Source organism: Dermacentor albipictus, chromosome 10, assembly GCF_038994185.2.
Source record: "Dermacentor albipictus isolate Rhodes 1998 colony chromosome 10, USDA_Dalb.pri_finalv2, whole genome shotgun sequence".
Lineage (NCBI taxonomy): Eukaryota > Metazoa > Arthropoda > Arachnida > Ixodida > Ixodidae > Dermacentor > Dermacentor albipictus.
The window spans coordinates 37,217,013-37,239,038 of NC_091830.1; the positions used below are offsets into that span (position 1 = coordinate 37,217,013).

Genomic DNA, 22,026 nt, shown 5'->3' on the forward strand with positions numbered 1-22,026 from the left:
GAATTGCAACAAATGATTGACCACCTTAGCCGAGATGATGATGATGATGAAGCAACATTTGCTGGGCCCGAAATAAATCGGTGGTGCACGCAGGCACCACCAATCCCTAGTTACGGGACCCATATGTTTCCAGCAGCTCCTGGCCCCTGTCCGTCAGTGCGAGCTGAATCGGTAGGGCGGGGCTGGATAGCATGTCAGAAGTAATGAAGCTGGGCAGGCCACATAATGCGTAGGACAAATAAGCGGTGGCCTAGTTCATCCATGGAAATGTGAGCATGAATAGTCGAGGATGCCAGAGATTGTTCGACGAAATTAGAAATTTGCAGGCATAATTGGAATCAGCTGGCCAAGGCAGTAGTAATCGGAGATAGCTGGGAGATGGCTTCGCCCTGGCAGTGGACATAAAAATAGGACGATGATCATGACGATGATGCCGATGATGATCTTGCAATGACTGGTGCCCTCCCTCAAAGTGAATGAACGACACAGAAAAGCTTTTTTGAATGTTGTTTTAATGAGTTTGATGAAGTCATTCTCGGAGGGTGCGTCTGCTGTGCATAAGAGTACCGGGTGAAGAACAGAACAAGTGCACGGCTGCCGCCCCGGTTGTTCCAGCGTCGTGGTATAGGGGGCGCGGCGGTCGTGCGACTTTCGCGAATGCTATAAATAATCGTGGGTGGCGCGGACAGGCAAAACTGAGGCTTGCAGGAAGGAGTAAAAAAAAAAGAACACACACACACGGGGGCGCTCGTGGCGGTGGTGGTGGATGATGGGAACGATGATAACCGGTACCGGCCGGTGACGGATGCGTGTGATTGTCCCTCAGTCGGTCTCGTTGCATGCGCTGTAGAGGTTGAAACAGTCCTCGCCGCTACGGCCGCTCCGGGTGGCGTTGTAGCTGCGTGTCATCGGAGCCGCCTTCTGGGCCTGAAGTGCGTAACTTGCCGCGTACCTGAGAAAAGCAGATGTGGAATAGGGATTAGAACGAGTGTGTTTCGAAGAAGAACTAGGCGCGTTTTATAGTGATACCCGCAAACGTACAGCCTACAGTCAAAGCAAATGTGGTTCAATCTAAGCAGTTCAATTACTGTTCTACAGTCATGGCAGCGCTTGCTCTGTGGCTGGAAATGGCTTATTTCTTGAAGGAATAAAGTATCCAGTTTTTTGTTGCATTTCAAGCCACCCGCGATGAATGAACGGGCTGACAGAAACCCCCCACATATTATGCTTCACTGTCTGCAGCCGCCGTGTGCAGTCGACGCAAACTGAGAGAACGAAGGTCAGTTTTGTCATGCGAAACACTCTTACGACACTAGTGAAAGAACTTATTTTTATGGGGGCAAAAAAAATGGTCTGAAGTACTAATATTCAGTGTTGTGCAGAACGATACATCAGTCTTACTAAACATTAGATACTGCAAGTTCAAATATTTCATAGTCTTTAGGCGTGTTCATGACTTAGTGCACGTATGCTGTGCCCGACGTTGTGCTTATATGGTAACATTGCGACACGCATCCGGATGCGTATTGAAGCCCAAATCCGCATTCAATTGCTGTAGTACCTGTTTTATTCGTCTTATCGGCTCAGGCGACCGTGGCATATGACGCAATCATGTACATTCCCTACACGACAGCCGTCGTTCGACCTCCGCAAGTAGAGCTTCACGCGCTGCGATGTCTCGAGCCAGAAAAGCCACGCCGAGCCTGCAGTGAACGGCTCAAATTACCTCGCCTGCGGAAGCAACACTTGGAGGCGCCACTGGAAGACCACCTAACCTCTACGTTGCTTCGCAGATTGATTTCAATAACCCTCATTATCGTAATGCAACAAGACGTCTCACGATGGCCGACTAGTGCCCGCAAGCTTGGGCCAACGACAAGACGCACAGAAAGGGTCCACGACAGCCATCGCGCCTTCCTTGGTGATTGCGTCAGGGGCTGCGCAGACTCTTTGAGCTCCGGGAGCGAGGTACTCACCCTCCGAATTGCGCCACGAGGTAGCCGACCTCGTGCGCTTCTTTGACGGCGTCCCGGCTGGCTTCGCACAGGTATCGCTGCATGCAGTTGTCGTCCTTGGTCATGACGGACTTGACGAAGCCCTTGAGCATGGTCGTCCCCGCAAGCGCCGCGTCGTCCAGCGCTCCACGGAATCCCCGTGCCGTGGACGACCGCGCGCGGTTGCCGAACGTCGTCTTCAGCATGTCCAGCACGGTCACCAGCAGGTTCAGGATCTGCCTGAAGGCGGCGCAGAGGGATCGCGGGGCAAATTAAAGCAAACGCTTGTGCAGTTTTATCTTGGATTGCAGCGCGAAGTGACACGGACCGAGACTGGAAGCCGACAGGACAGTCTCTGTCCGTGTCGCTTTGCGCTACAGTCCAAGATCATGTTACCGTTCCAACTCGCCCAACTTTCTATCCTTTTGCTTATGTAGTTGCTTCGTCAGATGCGATTTCAGGTGGCCAAAGTTCATTGGAAATTGATGCCCTGCGTAACTGCGTATTGCCATTACAGAACTTTAGATTGGAATACTCTACTGCTCTTTATGGAATACGAGGTTACCGGAGATCTGCGTGGCAGTAGCGACCCTCTAGCGACGCATCGTTATGCTTTCTTCAACCACAATGCGCTTGAAACGTTCTTGTGTTGAAGGAAAATGAAGAAAGGTGTGTGTGTTGGCGATTATGTCGCTATGTACTGACGATTTACACCAGAAATTAACGAAAATTTAGTTCGCAACCGAAATAACAGCTTTGTGTCATCTAGAGTTAAATTTTACGCCGCAAGGTCACTCTGCCAACGTGGTTTCACGTGCGCTTCTCTAGGGTGTCTCGGTGCCAGTTCCGCTTCCCCACTCCCACCTAACCAAACTTAACCAAAACGCACTATCGAGGCACCCTAAGCTTTCCACGTATGCGTACCTGGTAACCTGGTATTTCGTGAAAAGTAACACGTTATACGTACTCGCTAAAGAGTTAACAGAGACGTAAACGTGAGCGGTAGCGCTGGCGGCTCCATCTCGTGCAGTTGAGACTAAACACAGTGTGCTCATTTATTAGTACAAGGATGGGCTACGGGCTACTAAATTTATGATGTAAGGGCGTCGGCAAAGGCAGAACTATGAATGTGACTATAGTACCGTTCTCTTTTTTTTGTTTCTTTCTTATGACGGGAACGGCATCAAATCAAAGGAGTTTTTCGCGCTTTGAAGTTGCACAAACCGCCACAAGACGTCGTTACGAATGCTGCTGCTGCCATTGGCATTTCCGGTGTTTAGGCATTCCGTGCATTGTATTCGTTTGCGGGTAAGTTCAAGCTGCCCAACAGTGAGTTTTTGCAGAATCATCAGTGTTTTGCGGCAGCTGTTTGGCCGCGACGAATTTCGAGTACTGGAGCTTGGGCCCCCAATTTCTCCTGCTGACTTGTAGTCAAAGCTAAAATAATTCAGAACAATTCTCATGCACAAAACCCCACGAACCCTGGTCTCAATGTCTCCGCGCTCCAAGACACAATTCCCGAAATGACACTGATATCAAAAGAAGTTTGCCTCCACCGTGACGTCACAGGAATGAGTGAAAAATAATGAACCCTTCTATAAAAAGTAGGCTCAAGTAAGGCATTGAAAGAACACTAGTGTTAGTTTTCTGCGCCTTGTTTAAATCCTATGAATCAATCAAAAGCCGAGAGCACCCTTGCCTGGACGTGGCCGCACTCTCTTCGTCACTGCCGAAGACGAGTTTGACGAGCGTCTTGACCAAGTTCTTGGTGTTCATGAACTGCGTCAGCTCCTTCTTGGGGTCCGCGTCGTACTTGAATTTGCGCTCGTCGAGGCGAGGTGCTCTCCGAGACGCCGGCGGCGCTCCACCGATGACCGGCGCGGCCACGGACTCGCTGGCCGTGACGCCAGGCTTCGAGCCTGTCTCATTAGGCAGCGCGCTCACGCACAGGCAGGCCAGCCACAGCGTGATTCCGGCCACCACCAGGAGGCGTCTGCTCGACGATGACGTCATCTGTAGGAGAGGAACGGAAAGTTGAGGGTTGTGGTTACGCTCTCAGTGTCGTTTCACATGGGTTTCGCTAAGAAGTGAAAAAATAATTTTTTTGACAATGTGCTCAACTTGCTTCGTGGAACCTGTGCTCTCAGTGTCTTTCCACGTAGGTTTCATTAGGCGGAACTTAAGTGTCGGCTGTTCCTGCAGTCGAGCTTCTTGTCACTATGACTGTGCTTCTACTTTAATATCGTTAGGCATTATTTTGAGTAAGCGGAACATTTTAATACCATTTGACATAGGGTCCGCGCCAACTAAATGGAACACAGTGGCAAAAAAAAAAGTGTTCGCTCACTTAGCGGAAGCTGTGGGGAGCACTATCTACAGTAACGTACAATAACAGTGGCATAAAACTCGACTGTTGGAAGAGTCGACGCTCAAGGAAATCTGTTCTACGTAGGTACCATTTAGTAAGCGGAACAGCTTTGCAAATATGTTGCATTTAGTGGGACCTATTCAGAACTAGTTCTAAGAGTGAAGAAAGAGAAGAAAAAGTGAGGGGCCCGATTTTTGTTAGTTACGACCACGTGAAGTCAGCAGACACGCAAACCAAGGAAAGCATTGGGAAAATTAACCGACGTCTTTAATTCAAATGAGGAGGTAAGGAAACGGAAAGTCAAAGTGGGCGAAACGATAACTCGACGCCAGTGTGAGACGAGTCCACATCTTCCACATTAAACGATCAATGCTCAACCAATTGAGGAACGGTGGAGAGTAGGATTCCGCCCACTTTCTGTGGTATTTGTGCATGCCTGCTAGATGTGGCGCTTAGAGTGTAAGCCAGCGTACCTCATGACCATAGCGGTTGATGCCTGTTGTCTGTTGGTTTCGCATGAAGGTCGCGGTTAGAGTTACACATACTTCACTTCCCCATTCACCGTCATTATTATCGTTGTATTCATCTTTGTAATCAGCGAACCCTGAACGTCTACCATGAAGGAAGCTTCGTTGCATATTCCCACTCTGGTACCCCTTACACCACCGGTGGTCTGCTTTTAACCATCACGTGATATGTTCAGGTCCGCTTTTACAATTCCTCTCTACAATACCAACCAAGCACTACAGGCCGTTGTGCGAGTTACACAGCCCGCCTGAAGCGGATTGAAACAATAATATCAGATCGCCCAAGCGAGCATCAAGTTCAAACACGTCCCATACCGGACTGCAATGTCGCGCTGCCCGAAGCACACTCGTCCTTTCAAGCAAGGACAGTGTCCCTCACAATCATCGTAGCTCTTATGATAAGTCGTGCTGCGGGAGACCCGGACACCGTTTTGTCGCCCGTGACCCACTTTTCCACGGACCACGGATCCCTTTCACGCTGGCGACGCGGCGTTTCTCATGCGTGCGACGCGTATGCCACTGTCACCCGATAGAATGCCTAGTGTGCCCGCCAGGTTGCGCAGCTATTCCTCTGCGCTTGCCCGCGCACGTAATCCAACTCCGTGTCGCACTCTTGAGAAGTTGCGAGCACTCCATGATTACTATATTGTGCCGTCTCCGGGTGCCTTCGCTCCAAAGAACTCCGCGCACGCTAACCTCCGTGACAATTCAGTTGGAAAATGCGCAAGCGAACTTAGAAGCTTAGAAGCACGATGCTTAGAAGAACCATCGAATATACTTATAATGCGAAGCTAGTGCTGTATTACTATACTGGCTATAAACTGGCAATGCACTGTCACTTAGCTGCTAGCTCACTGGCGATGCACTGGTAATGCATCGGCACTGCACTGCGCCAATGAGTTCGACTCACGTTAAAGTCTTTCTCTGTTTAAATTCTGCATAGCAAAGTAACTGAGTGAACGTTTCCGTACGACTTGTCGATGAACCACATAATGAAATGGTAATGCAATAAATGTGAGCTAGTGCTATTCTAGTAGTATATCGTAATGTATTGATTACTCGCTGGCACTTTAATGCCTGTACGGTGGCATTTTGGCTGCGTAGCGCTGCTCTCGGAAAATCGGCGCATGTTAACATCTACACATGTGCACACTGTTTCAAAATCAATATACTTGAGCTAACGATCATCCGGACTCTTGGAAGAACTAAAGCTTGCACTGGTAATGTGATTATGACGTGCTGGCAAGGTTCTCGCAGTATAGTGGAACCCACGATTCACTGATAATTCTTGGTACTACATTGATAAGGTACTCGCGTCGAGTATACACTATCGTACACTGATTGCAAATCACCGAACAGAGCGCGCACGACGCTATCAGCCCTCGCCGCACTGTGTGCCCATCGCACATCGCTTTCAAGATAGGGGTCTGCACGGCCGCTCCACACCTAGCCTCCGCTGGAGTACAGTTGGTCGCGGTTGATTATGATTCGACGCGGGTTCATAAGGCGCTAAAGAGCGATAATGGCTTATAATGGTCGGAACGTCATCAGCGCACCGGGAACCGCCTCCTGGGGTAGTTTGCTTGCCTAACCAGCTAACCTTGCGCGACCGTCCGTAGCAGTTCGTGTATATACCGGTCGGATCAAGCTTCATAACCTTGATGATGACACCAGGCTGCGTGGAAGTGTGCAAGTGGCACAATGCTTACGCATACATAGAGAACTTCCAGAGTAGTTTCTGCGTGGATTTTTTCAAGACTAGTTCAAGACGTAGTCATGATGTAGTCAAGACGTAGTCTAAGATGTACAGTATCGCATAAAAAATGAAAGACCCGAATGGGCACATGAGGTTGCAATGCAATTCGGGACGAACAGGATCGGAACGATACGCACGTGAGGTATTAGATGCCTACAAATACCATATGAACGGTGCAAGCGGGCTTCCTTATGCAATACACACATATGAAGATCATTCACACGTTGCATAACACAAGCATGCAGGTAGAAAGGCCAAAGCGCGAGCTGTAGTCACACAACGTTTCCTGGTGTTCCATGCGGTGTCCCCACGGTACTGTGCACAGTGCGCCATATCGTTTGCATCGCGATAGGTCAGGGTGAAAGGGACTGTGTTATTAACAACAGAATGTCGTTTATTCATGTTGATTGATTGATTGATTGATCGATCGATCGATCGATCGATTGATTGATTGATTGATTGATTGATTGATTGATTGATTGATTGATTGATTTTTGCGTTTCCCAGAACCACTGCTTGGCACCGACGGACGCCGTAGTCAGGAACTCCAGAGGAATTTGGCAGCCAGGTGTTCAACACACACCCAACGACGAAAGTTATCGCAGTCCGGCATACGGGACACAACTAGAAGCAGTCAAAGTCTCCGTGCGATCACCACATTGCAACCGCCCTTTCAACTCCCACACCACCCAATAAAAACCAGCAAACAAAATGAACATATTTTTCCGATATTCATACTCATAATGACCAAAGATTCCATTATGAACTGATATACCTGCCTGTACTTGCAAGCAGTAGTGTTCATTACTCGTTTAACTGCTGTTTGTATAATTCAATTTGAACTGTAGTAGAAGTAAATTTTCTGCTACTGTTTTTATTTTGTCTTCGTTTTTCTTCTTTTTTTTTGTCTTCTCTACAGACCATATCTCTTGCGCATTACGACTGTGCGCCTGCTCGGGTCTCACATGAGGCTGACCCTACTGAAAAATAATAACAAATAATATATTAAATAAATAAATTCCTGGGTGAATTGCGAAGTCCATAGAAAATATCACTTTTTTCAATTTTTTTTCAGATGAGGTGCTCCGAAAACTATTTCCGGTTGGAGGCACACCTCCGCGCAAGGACGCCAGAGCCGGAAAGCGATCGCAAGACACGTCCGAGCAGTGGTAGGCCGCGGTCAGGGGGCCAACCTCAGCGCGTAATGAGACACAACACAAAATTCGGCACCTGCAGCTCCTCCCGTACATCGCCGAAGGTAGACTACTTCGAGTAAAAAAAAAGAAAAACCAACCACGTCGCGTTTTGACCCAGATACCCGGACTCCCGGACGCGCATCGCGGCACGTTGACACATTTCTTCAAAGGCCCCCGTCAACGCCGTCGCGCAGCTATATACAGGAAATCCGGGTGGGCCCGAAGAGGCTGCGATCGTTATGCGAAATCCTGTGCCCGAAATCCGGCACTACACATTGGCTGCCGATATCTTTCTTTTAAATAATTTTTCTTTTTGTTTTTGTTTGTTTTTCGACACGGCTCGGTCGCGGAATCTAGTCCGGACAAAACGGCATCCGCGTAACTGACCTTTTGGGCCTGTTCTTCAAGACTCCGTGACGCCCGTTCCGGATCGGCGCGTGGCTCCAGAGTGCAAAAAGATAAAAAAAAACGGGCGTCTTCTCCAACGAGTACAAGAATTTGCGAAGGAAGGAATACGCATAAATAAGAAGGTCACGAGCAGGCTAACGGGACTGTACGTATAGCGGTTTACAGGCAAAAGAAGCGTAGCACGGATAAACGTCAAGCTCTGTGGGCACATCCTATGTAGGCATGCAACGAGGTGTTTTAGGGAACCGTTCGCTCGGTCGGCTCACGTTTTCTCTTTTTGTTTTCTTTTTTCTTGTATGTTTGATACGACATGCCGCGTAAGTGCCCACGCGTAACTTTGTCGATCGCTCTGAACACGCGCACATCTCATCGCTCGGCCCTTCGAGAGCATCAGGCGCACGCGAGGTTCTGAAGCCACCCTTTTCTTCGCCTCTTTTCCGACGAATGGCATCCGTGGTTTCGCCACCATATGTATATAGACATATATACACGAAGCTTCTACGTGCTACGAATGCAAGAAGCAGCAAACTGCTTTGATAAACCTTGTACGTTGACAGTCAACGTAGTGCGAGGCAGCGTACCTGCACTCGGCGCATCATCAAAAAAATAATTAGTGTATGAGTACTGTGCACAGAGTGTCAGCTCATACAGGTATCTCCAAGGCACACCAACGTGTTCATGTAATAGCACGTTATATTCAGCAGCTTGCTCGATTTACTGTTATTTAGCCGTTCGATGGGGGTCAATGGACGTGCGCTAGTCTATGGCTAATTAATCCTCCAGAATGGGTGTATGCCACGGAAACAACTTGTGACCTTCAGGATGCCTATACGCGTAACCACCCACTGCACAAAATTATGCGTCGCACGGGAAGAAAGTAAACACAACTGCGCGCCTCGCCATTACTTGCGTAGTATTTACGTAAATGCTCAACTAAAGATTCGCTTCACATTGACTCCGACATTTTCGCGTTGGACCTGCATGATATTTTTCGAGGCAACCGCACCAAGGAACGCAAGATCAACATGCTGGATAAAGAACTCGCCATTTCGCGCTATTGAAACGGAAGCTGTCGTCACGGTATGCCCGCAAGCATTAGAGTGCGATCGCATCTCCGTCGTTATACGGTCCCTTTTAGGCCCCATGTGAAAAAGGAGCGGCAGCACAACCATGCAAATTACCTGTATTCATTAGGCGACTAAGCCGTTCTGCTGCCAGAATATTGCAGACTTCCCACAAGGTATAAAAACCATGCACAATTTCCTAAAATAAATGGAATTGATTATGTATACTTCGTTTCGGGAATTCCATGCAGTACAACGAAGGTTAGGACTCGTGTCAGGCAATCAGCAGCGAGAGCCAGTTGTGTCCTCCGTGCCAGGCAGAGTTGTACCTAACGAATTACGAGTAATCAATTTTCTTGTCATCAATGGCATTTTCTGGCGCTCTTGCAATTTGACGATTACATTCCTTGCTCGCTAATGCTCACTGTAATTCAATTACGTTTTATGTAACCAATAACATGCAGTCTCTTACTTTGTTTGCGAGACAAGCTATAACCGCTGACGCAATTTAGGGAAGCAGAATTTGGCGGGGACGACATTACAACTGTCCGAGATCGTGCCATGCTGCAGCCAATTCCGGCAGGCAAAAACTGGGAGCTCAATATCTGTGTTCCTCGTGTTAAAGCTCCACCAGAGTAGGCCGACGAATTGAAGCGGTGCTGATACGTCTCGATAGCGACCGCCACTCATGACAGTATTGCTAGGATACTACCTGTGCAGACTATTTTTACATATTTTCATTAGCCCAACCGAGAGTGCGTCTTCATCAAGTTCCAGGAGCATCGAGAGGCTTGCGCGCGACATGTCCGTATGTTCCGATACTGCGCTAGTTCCATGCGTGCGCATCCGTGAGTTTTCCGTGTGATCACATTGTAGCGCAAAAAAAAAACACGGAAAGAATTACGAACAAGTAGGGCCGTCTATCTTCCTGATCTGCCTGTCCCCATTGATGCTTCATTTCGGGATTTTTTCGCTACAGTATCATGTCATTCAGCAAGAGCCAACTCGCCTAAGAAAACGTTAATTATCAGTGTCGCATGCCGATATTTTCACAACAAAAACGAGCGAAAATGACCAAATAAATTGTCGTAAAGCAATTGTTAGTTAAACGTTAAATAAACGTTAGATAAAAATGTTAGATAAACGATGTACGAAGGGCTGCAGGGAGGTCGCACCGAATGTGCCACGCCAGCTCTTTATCTTTACGGTATCTGTGCATTGTTACTAAATGTGTGGACGAGATTAACGCAGAAGTAATCGATTACATTAGAGTATTTCCTCAATTACTTTCATTGGGCAGAGAGTGGTAACTGTAACCAACCAGATTTTTGAGTCAAGTAACTGTAATCAGATATTTTCTTCTGTAACGTGTACATTTCTGATAGTACTGATGGTCTGATAGTCTGGAGTACTTGTCCATTGTATGCCGCTAATCGATCAGTGAACCTTCTGTTCTGGCATTGTCACGCAGATAACGATCAAAGGCGCACGATGGAGGAAGCCTTCTTGAAGTCCTCTTTCCTTGGCTGAAGCAACCCTTAGCTTTATCGGCACCACATGGAGCTAATGAGATGGATTATAGACCTCTCGTGTCTAGCCGCTTACATGTGTTGGGTATCACCTTGTTTTCGATTCTTCCGTTATTTCCTATAAAAAGTGGAAATTTCCTAACTTCAGAAGGAGACGTGCTGCCTCAAAAGTGAGGCGAAGTGGGCCATAAGCCATCAAGATCATTTTGTAGGTCCATGGTTGCTCACGTGTATGTTGCTTTTTTTTTCTTCTCGAATATGCTATAGAGCCTGCACCACAGATATCATGAACGCGATTCATGGTGAAATTGTTCTATTCCAAACCACAGACAACGATAACAACGACTAACATATCATCGTCAATCTGTGTGATGGTAACTGAACTTAGGGATTCGGTGCCGCGCTAGAACATAACGTCCACAAATTAGCAACCCTCTGCATTACAGGACGCGATGTCACATGATTACGGCTATGAAATTCCGTCATCTATGTTTGCTTTCTTTTCTAATCCGCATAACAATGTTATATGAATTTCGTTTATGATATTGCTGTAAATGTGTGAGAAACTGGACTTCTCCTAATCTTACAAAACTCTTTTTTCGTGTTCTTTCTTAAATTATCTACACGTTTCTTAATGCGCTGCGACATTTTTTGTTAGAACGTTTACCACTGAATCGCAACAGACTAAGAGATCGCTGTGGCCCAGTGAAGCAGTCAAGGACAAGTCAGTGTCAATGAAGTAAGTATGTCAGCGAAGTCAGTCAGTCAGTGAAGTATAGTGAAGTGAAACGTCCGTAACTTCCACGCATAACTCTGAGCATAAGAAGTGAAGGAAAGGCTGTCACAGTTCTTTGGTAAAGCATCGTCAAACAGATTAATATGGAGACAAGACGTCATGTCAGTGACGTGGCCATTCATTTGTTTTGACTGTGATGCTTGTCAAAAGAATGGCATCCTGACATAAATCACTGCCCTGTGTTTTCATGTTCGTTTGCCACACTGATAACATATCCCAGGTGTTTTCAGAAACTGTTTCAGCGGATCTTGCATGCGCAGGTTTCAAATGTTGCTAAATCGATTGTCGTAAAGGTAACGAAGCCATAAGACACAGATCGTGAGATGCCCTATGGTGGAAGGTTGATCTTGGCAGAGGGTATGACGCACTGATGAACGGTATTGGGGAGTTCGAATGTTTGGGTTGGAACCGCTGGACGGAACCAGACAAAACTGGAAATTCTTGTGATGGGACTTGGTCCCGCAATGAACTTCAAAAATGATAATTGTGGTTAAATATAATATGCACATGATGAAATTCTGAATGTGTCTCAAATGATTCCAATCACGTATAAACCTTTGAGGCCTAAACTCTTTCTCGCCAAGCCAACAGTTATCATGTGAGGCATAACGGGGCTTTCAAGGCTGCTAGGTGCGGCTTTTTCCTCGCGTCCTCTCTCTTGTAACCACAAAGAGAGGAGTAAACATTCATTTCACGATTATTGCGGCATGATGATGATGATTACGACTAAGCGTGAGATCAGTGAATTTGTAAGAATGTGTTTGGTTGACGATGTAGAGGGGCAACTGGAAGTTTCCGTTAGAGGACTCGATTGTGCATGACTTAAAATATGATGATGATGACGATCACAATGATATTGGTGGTGGGAGTGGCATGGTGATAATGACGAATGAATGACCAATCTGTTAGCCAAAACACATAGCTAATAATTACAAACTGGCAGCGCAGGCCATCTCGGACTGACTACGCCGCGAGGCGCTCTCCAACATCCGCAAGAACCAGTAAGAGGTCATGTCTTAAGCGCTTGCGTTATTGTTACTCAAGGGACCATGAAAAAAACAGCGCACCAAACGACCGCCGCTGCAAGAGGACAACCGCTTGTTCCTGTCCTGGCGAGAGGAAGAGCCGGGCCGGCATTTTTTTTTTTTCGTGCGATCTTAGTCTTCAGTCTTGCTTTGAGCACACCGTCTCTCCCTCCCCTCGCTTCCTCTCATTCCGTCGTCTTCTGTGCCGTAGCCGTAGCCAGTGCGCAAGCCCTCTCACCTACGGTGACCTGCATTCCGTTCCGATGAGGGGAAGAACTTCGTGCGAATCTGGCCGAGCGAGCTTCCATTGCCGAGCGCCTAAGCAAGACCGCGGACCGGTCTTTCGGAAGCAAGCAACTGGGAGGGGGAAGGGGGGAGAGGTGAGACACGGTGTTTTGATGTTGTTGCTGCCTGTTCCTGCCGTCCCTGCTGAAGTCGGTGCCGATGCGGCTTCTTAAGAGAACGCGAGCACAGACAGGAAGAGGGGGTTGAGCCGATCAAGGAATGAAAAAAACATATGAGGGACACGGTGCGGCGCCAGAGTCATCCGACTTGCCATGCCTTGCTGCTCCACTCTCTTTTCTCTCTCTCGCTTTCTTTCTCTCCCTCAAACCGATCTTATTCTGCCGCTGCGTCTGCAACAAGAAGGCGCCGCTCCTCCTGGACGCACCGTTATGTCGGTGACGCGGTAAGGAGAGGGAGGGAGTGGTTCGCGGACGACGTCGTCTTCAGCGCAAAAGCACAACTAGGAACCTCCGAGGAAAAGAAAACAAAAGAAACGAGGTGCGCGGAGGCAGCGAAATAAAGAGGAAGGCAACGGGAAGCTGGTGGAAAGGAGAACGAAGATGGCTGCCGCGACGGCGGTCAAGGTCAGCGCAGTCCGCGCCTTCGGGATCGGGGTCGCCGAGCGATGACCCGGTTTTGTGTTTGCTTTAGTCTTTCCTTCGCGGTTCTTCGGCTGCGTCTCTTTTATTCTTTTTATAGGCACGCGCTCGTGGCCTTGCGTCGCCTCTAACGTCGCCCTTCGTTCAAAATAGCACAAAGTAATGAACCAGCAAAAACGAAAAGGTCGCAGACGATACCCGAAAGGACTTAACGTTTCATTCTCTTTGTAAAACCTGTACGCTGTCTGCATGGGGCGGCCTGCAACCTTAGCAGACGACGTCTGATCTTCGCCGCTTTTTTTTTATTGTTTCTTGCTTGCGCTGCAGGCGACCACCATGCCTGCCATTTCTTTCGATCGTGGGTACTCACGTATCGGTGTCTGTGCGCGTCCTGGGTAATTCCTGTTTTTTAAAGCACTGAACGAACAAAAAAGGGGGAGAGAGGGCACTCTAAAGTCTCCCACGTGTATGTGCCAGTTCTATTATCTCGGTGACTACCCAATTTCGACAGTATCTTGCTAGCAGAACCGCGAACCCATTCAATATCTGCAGTGTCTTAGATGCCGCCAAGTCGTTAAAATTTCGTCATGAAGTACGAACGCAAATATGCGGCCCTTATCAGTGTTCATCCTTCCCGGTTCCTACGCGTTCTATTTCAAACAGGAAGAGGGAATATTACATCCTGGGTTGTTAAGGTACTGTGCTTGACCTTGTTTGTCGAGGAAAAGGCCACCGTCATATTCTGAGAGGCGCTTTCGACCAGGAATGAAGATGCGCGAACATTAGACGCCTCGATACAACGGAATTTGAACTCAACATCGCAGATTCGCGGCTCCCGTCACATCAGACTGTTCACCTTTTACTGACTGTTCATGAATGACAAGTATCTCCAAATTTTGCTCGGTGAACTTTAGTTAAACTTCCCGGTTTGAATACGTGATGTCTTTGCAGCCAGGAATACCGAACGTACAACAAGTTTTTAGCCTAACAGATCCCCCTAGGGTCTTTCGATAACACAAGGCACAGTCTCGCTCACAGATCGTTTCCAGTCTTCTACAAGTTCCGGTTTGAACCACAACCGATCCATATTGATATCGAGCTTGCTTGATCTAAGTAAAGGTCCCAAGCAAATTTTGAGAAAGCTTTGTGACCTGTAGCATCAAACGTGTTTCTAGACCTAAATATCATTCCAACATTTATCGCTTCCTTGTAACGCACGCGACTCAAGATAATTGTATATCAATTTGTAATTCTTTCTGAGGCGATAAAGTAGAGGTAGATATTGAGATTAAGTTTGCGAGAGATGGCTGCGAAGTCCGCGAGGTTGCTCTTTTTTTCCATTGGACATAAGTAACGGGCCGCTAAGCTTAAAGCTAAGATAAAGTTCCTACATAGCAGTTCATATTCATCGCGCAAGAGGGCTACCAGATTCAGTAGCCCTCAAATATGGCGCTGCCAGCAACGAGTCTGTGTTAAGCGTGGCCTTTTGATTAATCCCGGTGAACGACCCATTAGGAATGAACCTTGCTTGTTCATGCAACATGTGACGTTGCGCGATTCAGGTTGATGCAGCAATGCATGAGCCTGGACCGTGACTTCAAGTCAAACTTGCATATCGGATTTCAAACCTGTTCTTCAACATTTATCACCACTGACCATTGACGTGCCCTGCCAGTGGTGGTTCGAACAGGAAGCGGGACACGCGACCGAAACAGGCTTTATTGAGGCGCAGGTCAGGACGGCATTCCAACAAAGAGCATAAATCCGCGATTATAGTAAGCCTCTTAACGCGAACAGGTCATCATTTCCAGGATGTCTCAGGGGCTTACTCCTGTGTATGCCCTGCCAAGCGGTTTAAGATAAACGGGTATATGCAAACGATAGCAGACCCAAGAAATAAAAATAAACAGTCAAAGCGTTGTCTGGCAGCGTACTTAAACCTAACCTGTTTATGTAGATGATACATAGAGCAGAGAAGATGTCATTCCGGCCCAATAGATGAACATGGTCGGATCAAGGAAAGGATTCGGCGAACGCCTTTGTTGGCGAATACTTAATCAAGCTGTGCTAACTTCGTTCCGCCGTAACGCTAACTATGAGTTCATTCCTATACTGGATATTTTGCCTAGCAAGCTCTGTTTATTTCAGTGAAACGATTGCAATAGTTTTTTTTCCTTGCCTGTCCGGCCATTTTCTTCTATCATCGATCTTCCACCTGACAGCCATATCTAAAGAGTAGGTAATCCCGCTGAGTATATTGCGGCAGGACTTAACTTTTGTTATCAGTACTTTGAGAAAAAATTCAGATATCGTTCGTTTCCTAGTAAGCAGGTTAGAGCAGTGAAAAACAGAGTGCCAGGAGACGTAGTTACGCAGCTTTCTGATTACGTTACATGCAGCAAAATCAAAGCTGTTTTTTTTTCTTTAGCAAACTGCATGCACCTCTTATTTACGATAGTAGACAAAACGTCTGTAATCATAGTTTTAGTGAACGGTTCGACAAAGTTCATCCGGTCAGGTAACGTCATGAAGTTGCGATCACTTGACTATGTCAGTGAACTTTGATGTGGCCAATTACCGGAACTACTTCAACAGTATCCTAGTTTTACACGCTCAAGCATATGGTTTCGCAAACTTTGTGTAATAATTCCAATCGCGACTTGACGCGATCCAAGTCACTGCACGAACCTTATGCTCCTATCATAATTTTGGGCATGGGACCTTAATGTGATTCTGATCGATCTTTTCACTCTCGACATTGTTCTGATATCGGGTTTCATAAAAAAAAACACTTACGTGAAATATTTCTCATATTGCTGATTTGGAACAAATATTTTTCAAGTTTGCTTGCAACGTGACAAGAACACTGCAATCTTATTTTATTCAGGAACCGAATCCATTTCTATCGTTCATTGCTCCAAGCGAAAATCGAAGACGTAATTTAATTATTTCTGCCATTCAAAGGTTTTCCGGAAAGCTAATAACAGTTGTACGCATCTCCGTCAAACAAAGCAGACATGACCCATCTGCAAAGGCAGAACATCATGCAATACCTTGCTGAATTTATTTCATTACAGTTTCTGGGTGCTGCCCTTTCACATTTATACTTGGTTTCCAGTCCGTTACAACATACATTTAGCATGGAGCTTTGATGTTACAATGCAGTCACAGCATGTGAAATGCAAATGCTTGGACTTCTGCTTGTTTTTTTATGAGCTGCAGATATTTTTTGGTTAAATCGTTCTTAATGTTGTCTTCCTGGTGCTCGCTTTCGTCGGCACAGTCCCTACTGAAGACCGCTGCCATCTCGAGCAAATACATCATGAAACGTTTTAACTAAACGCTTTTACGTGCAGCCTGCTCGTTCTAATGTTGTATTTCTGCTCTACCACATGATCTTACTCAAATTCATGGCTTCGTTGTTCATGGACAATATTTCTGAGCAAAACGTTTGGGTAATTACTTAGTAGTTGAAACTAAGCCCTATACTAAGAAAACTCGGCGAAACAGTAAATCATATAGCGAAAATGTCGTTATATTCTTATATCTTACATGGGATGACTTCTACAGCTCGGAACGATTCCACTGAAGAACTCATGTGCGAAGAGCAGTAATCAATGGTCCTTTAGCATTTAGATATATTTCCTCTCGTCAAGCGATGATGCTTGTCAACTTACTAACACGATCTCTCTTTTCACTTGCATCATGGACACCTTTTTTGTCTCATCGCTTTCTCGTTAGAGTTTTAATAGCTGGTGAGAATGAAAGAAATATCTATGCCCACTGTCCCTCCGCATCAGTGCCAATACGTGCGTTTCTAACAGTAGTAATCTTTAGCTGTTGCTAAAGTGATACGCGCAGTTTTTAAGCAGTGCTATAAGAAAAACATGTGAGTTGATTGCTTACTATCTTAAGTATAACATCAGATTCATTTGTTTAAGTTCGCCTGCGTGAGGACATTGTATTTCATTTCAACGGTAGCCACACTCACGCAACACCTTATAACCAGACGGCAGCAGCTTTCATGTATGCCTTTCAGTTGCGCGGCTGACACAGCCTTTCATATCTTCCGAACTACAGAACCGAATGCGCGCACCGGAAATGTATGCTTTCTTCCTGTAACACAAAACTACATGTGTAACATAAAAGCATGTTGCTTAGTTCAGCTGTTTTACAGAGATCTCTCCCCAGAGCTTCGTATAGACCACTGCTCGCGGAAAGAGTCGTGTCTTCTTGATGGCTTGCCTGTAAGTTGCGAGTGCACTGCAAAACTTTTTGTTCAAAAAAAAAAATGTCACTTCGAAATGCAGGAAGCCTCTTTTGGCACCGTTAGTGCTTCGAGATGTGTTGGTCTAATCCGGGTGGAAGCATTTGATCTAACTCTGTTAATTAGAAGGTATATTAGCAAACGGTAGACTGACAACAAAGATAGCAGTGCAAGTTTCTTGTTTATCGTGAGTTATTGGTTAAAACGAATGTGTTCGATGATCTAATTGCTTTGTTTTTCTTTTTCTTTCACGTGCGCGCAACAAAAAGGACCTGTCAAAGTAGCAGTATCAAATATCACTTGTGATATCTCTATTTCAGTCGTCGTATCACATTATTTCGAATAGAAACGTTCAAAAGCCTGTCGTTGAACGAAAATGCATCTCACTACAATTCCCGCTACTCAGCATGACTAGTACCTTTTAGCCATGACAGAGCTCCTAATACTGCGATATGACATTGATTGCCTGCGTTACTGCATGTTAGCCTGATAGCGAAACCAATCAGCGATGAGCCGAAGGACAGGTTGTGTGCCAACGTTGACAAACACCCAGTAACATTACCTTCCGGCATATGAAATTAATGAACACAGCAGGGAAACGCATGCAAGTAAAAAGTATCGTCTTTTTCTTGTACAGTATAACATCATTTTGGCAATTAATGTACACAAAAGATTTTGCGCAAGCAAACCGCCCAATCCAAAGTTTCTGCGAAATATGTAGCGTAACTTTCTCACTCATTTTGTCCGAACATATTTGCGGCTCATTCTTAGTACTTATTCCTCTCTAACGCCAGTGAACAAAAGTGAGGCAACCATGATTTAACAAGAATCCTGCCGATAATAGTAAAGCACACAGCATTCTTTTTTATACCTTCCATGGGTGTTAGCGGCAGTTCTTCTGGCATTACTGTAGGTCTAGGACTACAGTGTTCGTTCTTAGCTGATATGCGGCAGGTCCTGCACGATCAGTATTGTTTTGTTTACAAGTTAATTTCTGCAGTCCTCCTTTTCAACCAGCTCTAATTTTCGATACTGTCGTCTTCAATAAATAACTGAAGATGAGTGCCGCTGGCATTATTTCGAATGGCTCAAGTGATCTCAGAGGCATATCAGAAATTGCAGTTCATGAGCAGCCGAGTGATTACGGACACTTGATGCCAGTATACGCTTGCCGTGAGGGCCCTGGGGACACTAATGTACTGCACGGTCAGTGGTACCATCCTGCACACAAGCTCACTGGATCTCTCCTCTTTTTCAAATGAGTTGACATTTCCTTCAGTATTTCACGACGGTGGTTACAAACGTTGCCTTTTGTTACTGTGGCAAAGGAAATTGTGTCAAAATGTTCATCACTGGAAATTGATTCGAAAGCTGAAATTCATTTTATATGCAGCACTATTGCGAGAAGCAAGGCCAATGTTAATCCCATTTCGTAGGTGTCAAAGAAGAACTGCCAGCGTTTGCATGCCGTAGCACTGTGCAGAGCCATTCTCACCCCCTTTGAACCATTTTTCGAAGGCTGCGTAGAAAACCATCTGAACATCTTTCCCCTCTAAATCTAGGTTGTTGCTCGTCAGCCCCAGAGACCACTCTAACCGTTAACTGAATCGTGTCACTTGCAAACGTCCCGAAGTCCAAGCACAGATCTGCCGTCAACTGGCCCAGTGCCATCCGAGGGGCGACCATTCCACCACCGTGAATGACGTCCGCGGGCATCAAGCCTTTCGCATTAGAGACAACGGCGATAAGATCCCAGTGTCACTGTAAGCCATAATCCACCAACGAGGACCGTCCAGAAGTACTCTCTAATATCGTCGAGGCTGATGCTGACGATAAGGTCATCCAGTGTGCCGGTAATTTCAACCGATACTCGCAATACAGGGTCAAGGTCACTCACCTCCAAACTTGTAACAGGGTCTGCGAGTCCTGAGATCTGAAGTCGGTGGGGTGGATGCGCCGGGAATGTTGGGGTGTCCTCTCGTTCGCGCGATCAGGTACCGGGCTAGTCAGGAAGACCCTGGGAGGACCACCTCGAGCGGCGTGAAAGAAAGGGACCCCCGGGGGTGGTTCGCTATGGCACGGCAGTGACTGTTGCTGTGCTGGTTGCTGGTTCTTTGGGTCGTGCTCGAGGTTGCGGCTGTTGTGCGGGGCAGCGCCACTGGTCCGAATGCTTTTATAGGGCGAGAGGCGAAGCAACCTTCCCTCCTCCACCTGTTACTCCTCCTCCTCCTCCTGGCGCATCGCGTCCCCCTCGCGGCGCGGTCGTCCTCGAACTTGAAGTCGTCATCCACTGCAGGGTTGGGTACGTAGCGGTTGTGGAGGTGGTGGTGGTGGTACGCAGGGAAGGGAGCAAGGCAGACGCGCCTCTCTCTCTCTCTCTCTCTCTCTCTCTCCTTCCCTTCGCTTCTTCGGGCCGCACCAGACCCGGAAACCTACAAGTCAGGTCACGCCGCCGAAAAGCTCGCCCGCCTTGCCCTCTCCCTCCGCTAGCGGTTGCTCTGCACAGCGGATGCCAGTAAGCGCGAGCAGGCATGCTTCTTTTCTTCCTCGGCGTCGCGCGCACGCCACGGCTGCACGCACTGCTGCTCTCTCGGTGTGCCGATAGAAACCAATGTGTGCGTATGTGTGTGCATGCGCGGAGTGCGTGTGAAAATGCTTGTTGCAATTAGAGAGTGGCCGCCGGCAGTGTCACTTCCCATCGGAAATTGGCTCGGAGGCGAAGGGTTTAGACACGCCTCTTCGGTTGCGCAGATTTCGGGGTTTAGAAAACGAGCTACAGAGATTGGCTAGCTTTGTTGTTTCGGTTGTGGCGGCGTAATTTCGGGTTGGGAATTAGTTACGCGGGGACGAGCAAGCTTAACCGCAGGAAAAGAAAAGCCGATGTCCGCAGGCCGATGTGCGCCGAGAAATGCCGCGAACGTTGGCAAGTGGTGGAAGTGAGCACCAAAGGAGTTGGAGCGCCCCGGGCAGTTCAACTTGTCGAGGTCTCGCTTCCAGGGTGAGACTCCAGTCGCTTGCATCTTATATCGCAAACACGTGCATCGGTGCGAGTTTTACGGAGCACGCTCGTGGGATACAGCCACAAGGCTACCGGGTATACAAGGAGCTACCTTTAAATGTCGTTGGGTGTGAGGGCGTTCGCCTTTGAGTAGTCAGATAGCCTAGTATGGCTGTGAAGTAATTGTCGTGCAAGGTCAAATCCATGGACGGCGAACTCTGAACCTCCGGAGTATCGAGATACAAACAGCTGCTTACTACTGCTGCCGACAGACGAACTCGTTCATGGTTACGTTGGTGATTCAACAAGTGTACGTTTGCCTTACTACGCTGAAACTTCAAGGTCCTCATCGAGCATGTCAAAGCAGCACTTAGACGAGGGCATCGAAGCGCATACACTGTGCCTGCAGCTTCTCGTGGGCCATCAAGTCCAATCTGACATGTTCAGGCAAACGCTAGTGCTTGTCCAAGAAGTATAGCCGACGGCTACGTGGGGCCGGAATAGCACGCAAGAAATAAGAAAACGAATAAGAATAAAAAGGAATGTGTGAAAAACTCAAAATATTTACTGTTTCTCACACGACTGCCTTTGATATTGACAAAAATGGACCTCATTTAAGGCCAAGCCCAAATAACCCAAGCAGTCACATCGTTATTTTTCACATCAAGCAGAACCAAAGATAGCTCACTTGTTGATAAAAATAGCCTTTCCTGCTTTGACCGATACCCACATGTTCAAAAACTACTTGTTAGTCTCTTCAATATGGTCGCGGGATCGAATCTCGGCCACGGCGGCCGCATTTCGATGGGGGCTAAATGCGAAAACACCCGTGTACTTAGATTTAGATGCACGTTAAAGAACCCCAGGTGGTCAAAATTTCCGGAGTCCCCCACTACGGCGTGCCTCATAATCAGAAAGTGGTTTTGGCACGTAAAACCCCATATATTATTAGTCTCTTCAATACGTTGATGGTAGTTTCACTATGTGCCCTTTTTTCGGCGTTCGGTGTTCTTTACCTGTACACCTTCACGCGCTAGGGTAGCAGACCGCGTCACTGGCTGGTCGACCTCCGTATCTTTCCTCATTTTGCTTTTTTTTTTCTCTTACAAACATCACAAAGTTTTGAATTACAGCAAGGAAGTAATATGCAGAACCAATCGAAACCGTTCAAAATGATTCGTTGACTATGATGTCAGTTCATGCAGGAATCAAGC

General features: G+C 47.0%; 1 protein-coding gene across 2 annotated transcripts; it reads right to left on the reverse strand.

Annotated features, from left to right (window-relative positions):
- Positions 1–514: 514 nt before the first annotated feature.
- On the reverse strand, positions 515–20,029 carry LOC135911897 (uncharacterized). Of its 2 annotated transcripts, none has more exons than XM_065444249.1 (4): positions 19,712–20,029; positions 3,694–4,007; positions 1,977–2,234; positions 515–952 (listed from the first exon to the last, which is right to left on the reverse strand). In XM_065444249.1, the coding sequence occupies exons 2-4, from the start codon at positions 4,005–4,007 to the stop codon at positions 823–825; spliced, it is 702 nt and encodes a 233-aa protein (XP_065300321.1). In that variant the 5' UTR covers positions 19,712–20,029; the 3' UTR covers positions 515–822. The 2 variants fall into 2 exon arrangements, with proteins under 2 accessions (XP_065300321.1, XP_070383590.1); XM_070527489.1 differs by lacking the exon at positions 19,712–20,029 and adding an exon at positions 5,800–5,909.
- Positions 20,030–22,026: the final 1,997 nt, after the last annotated feature.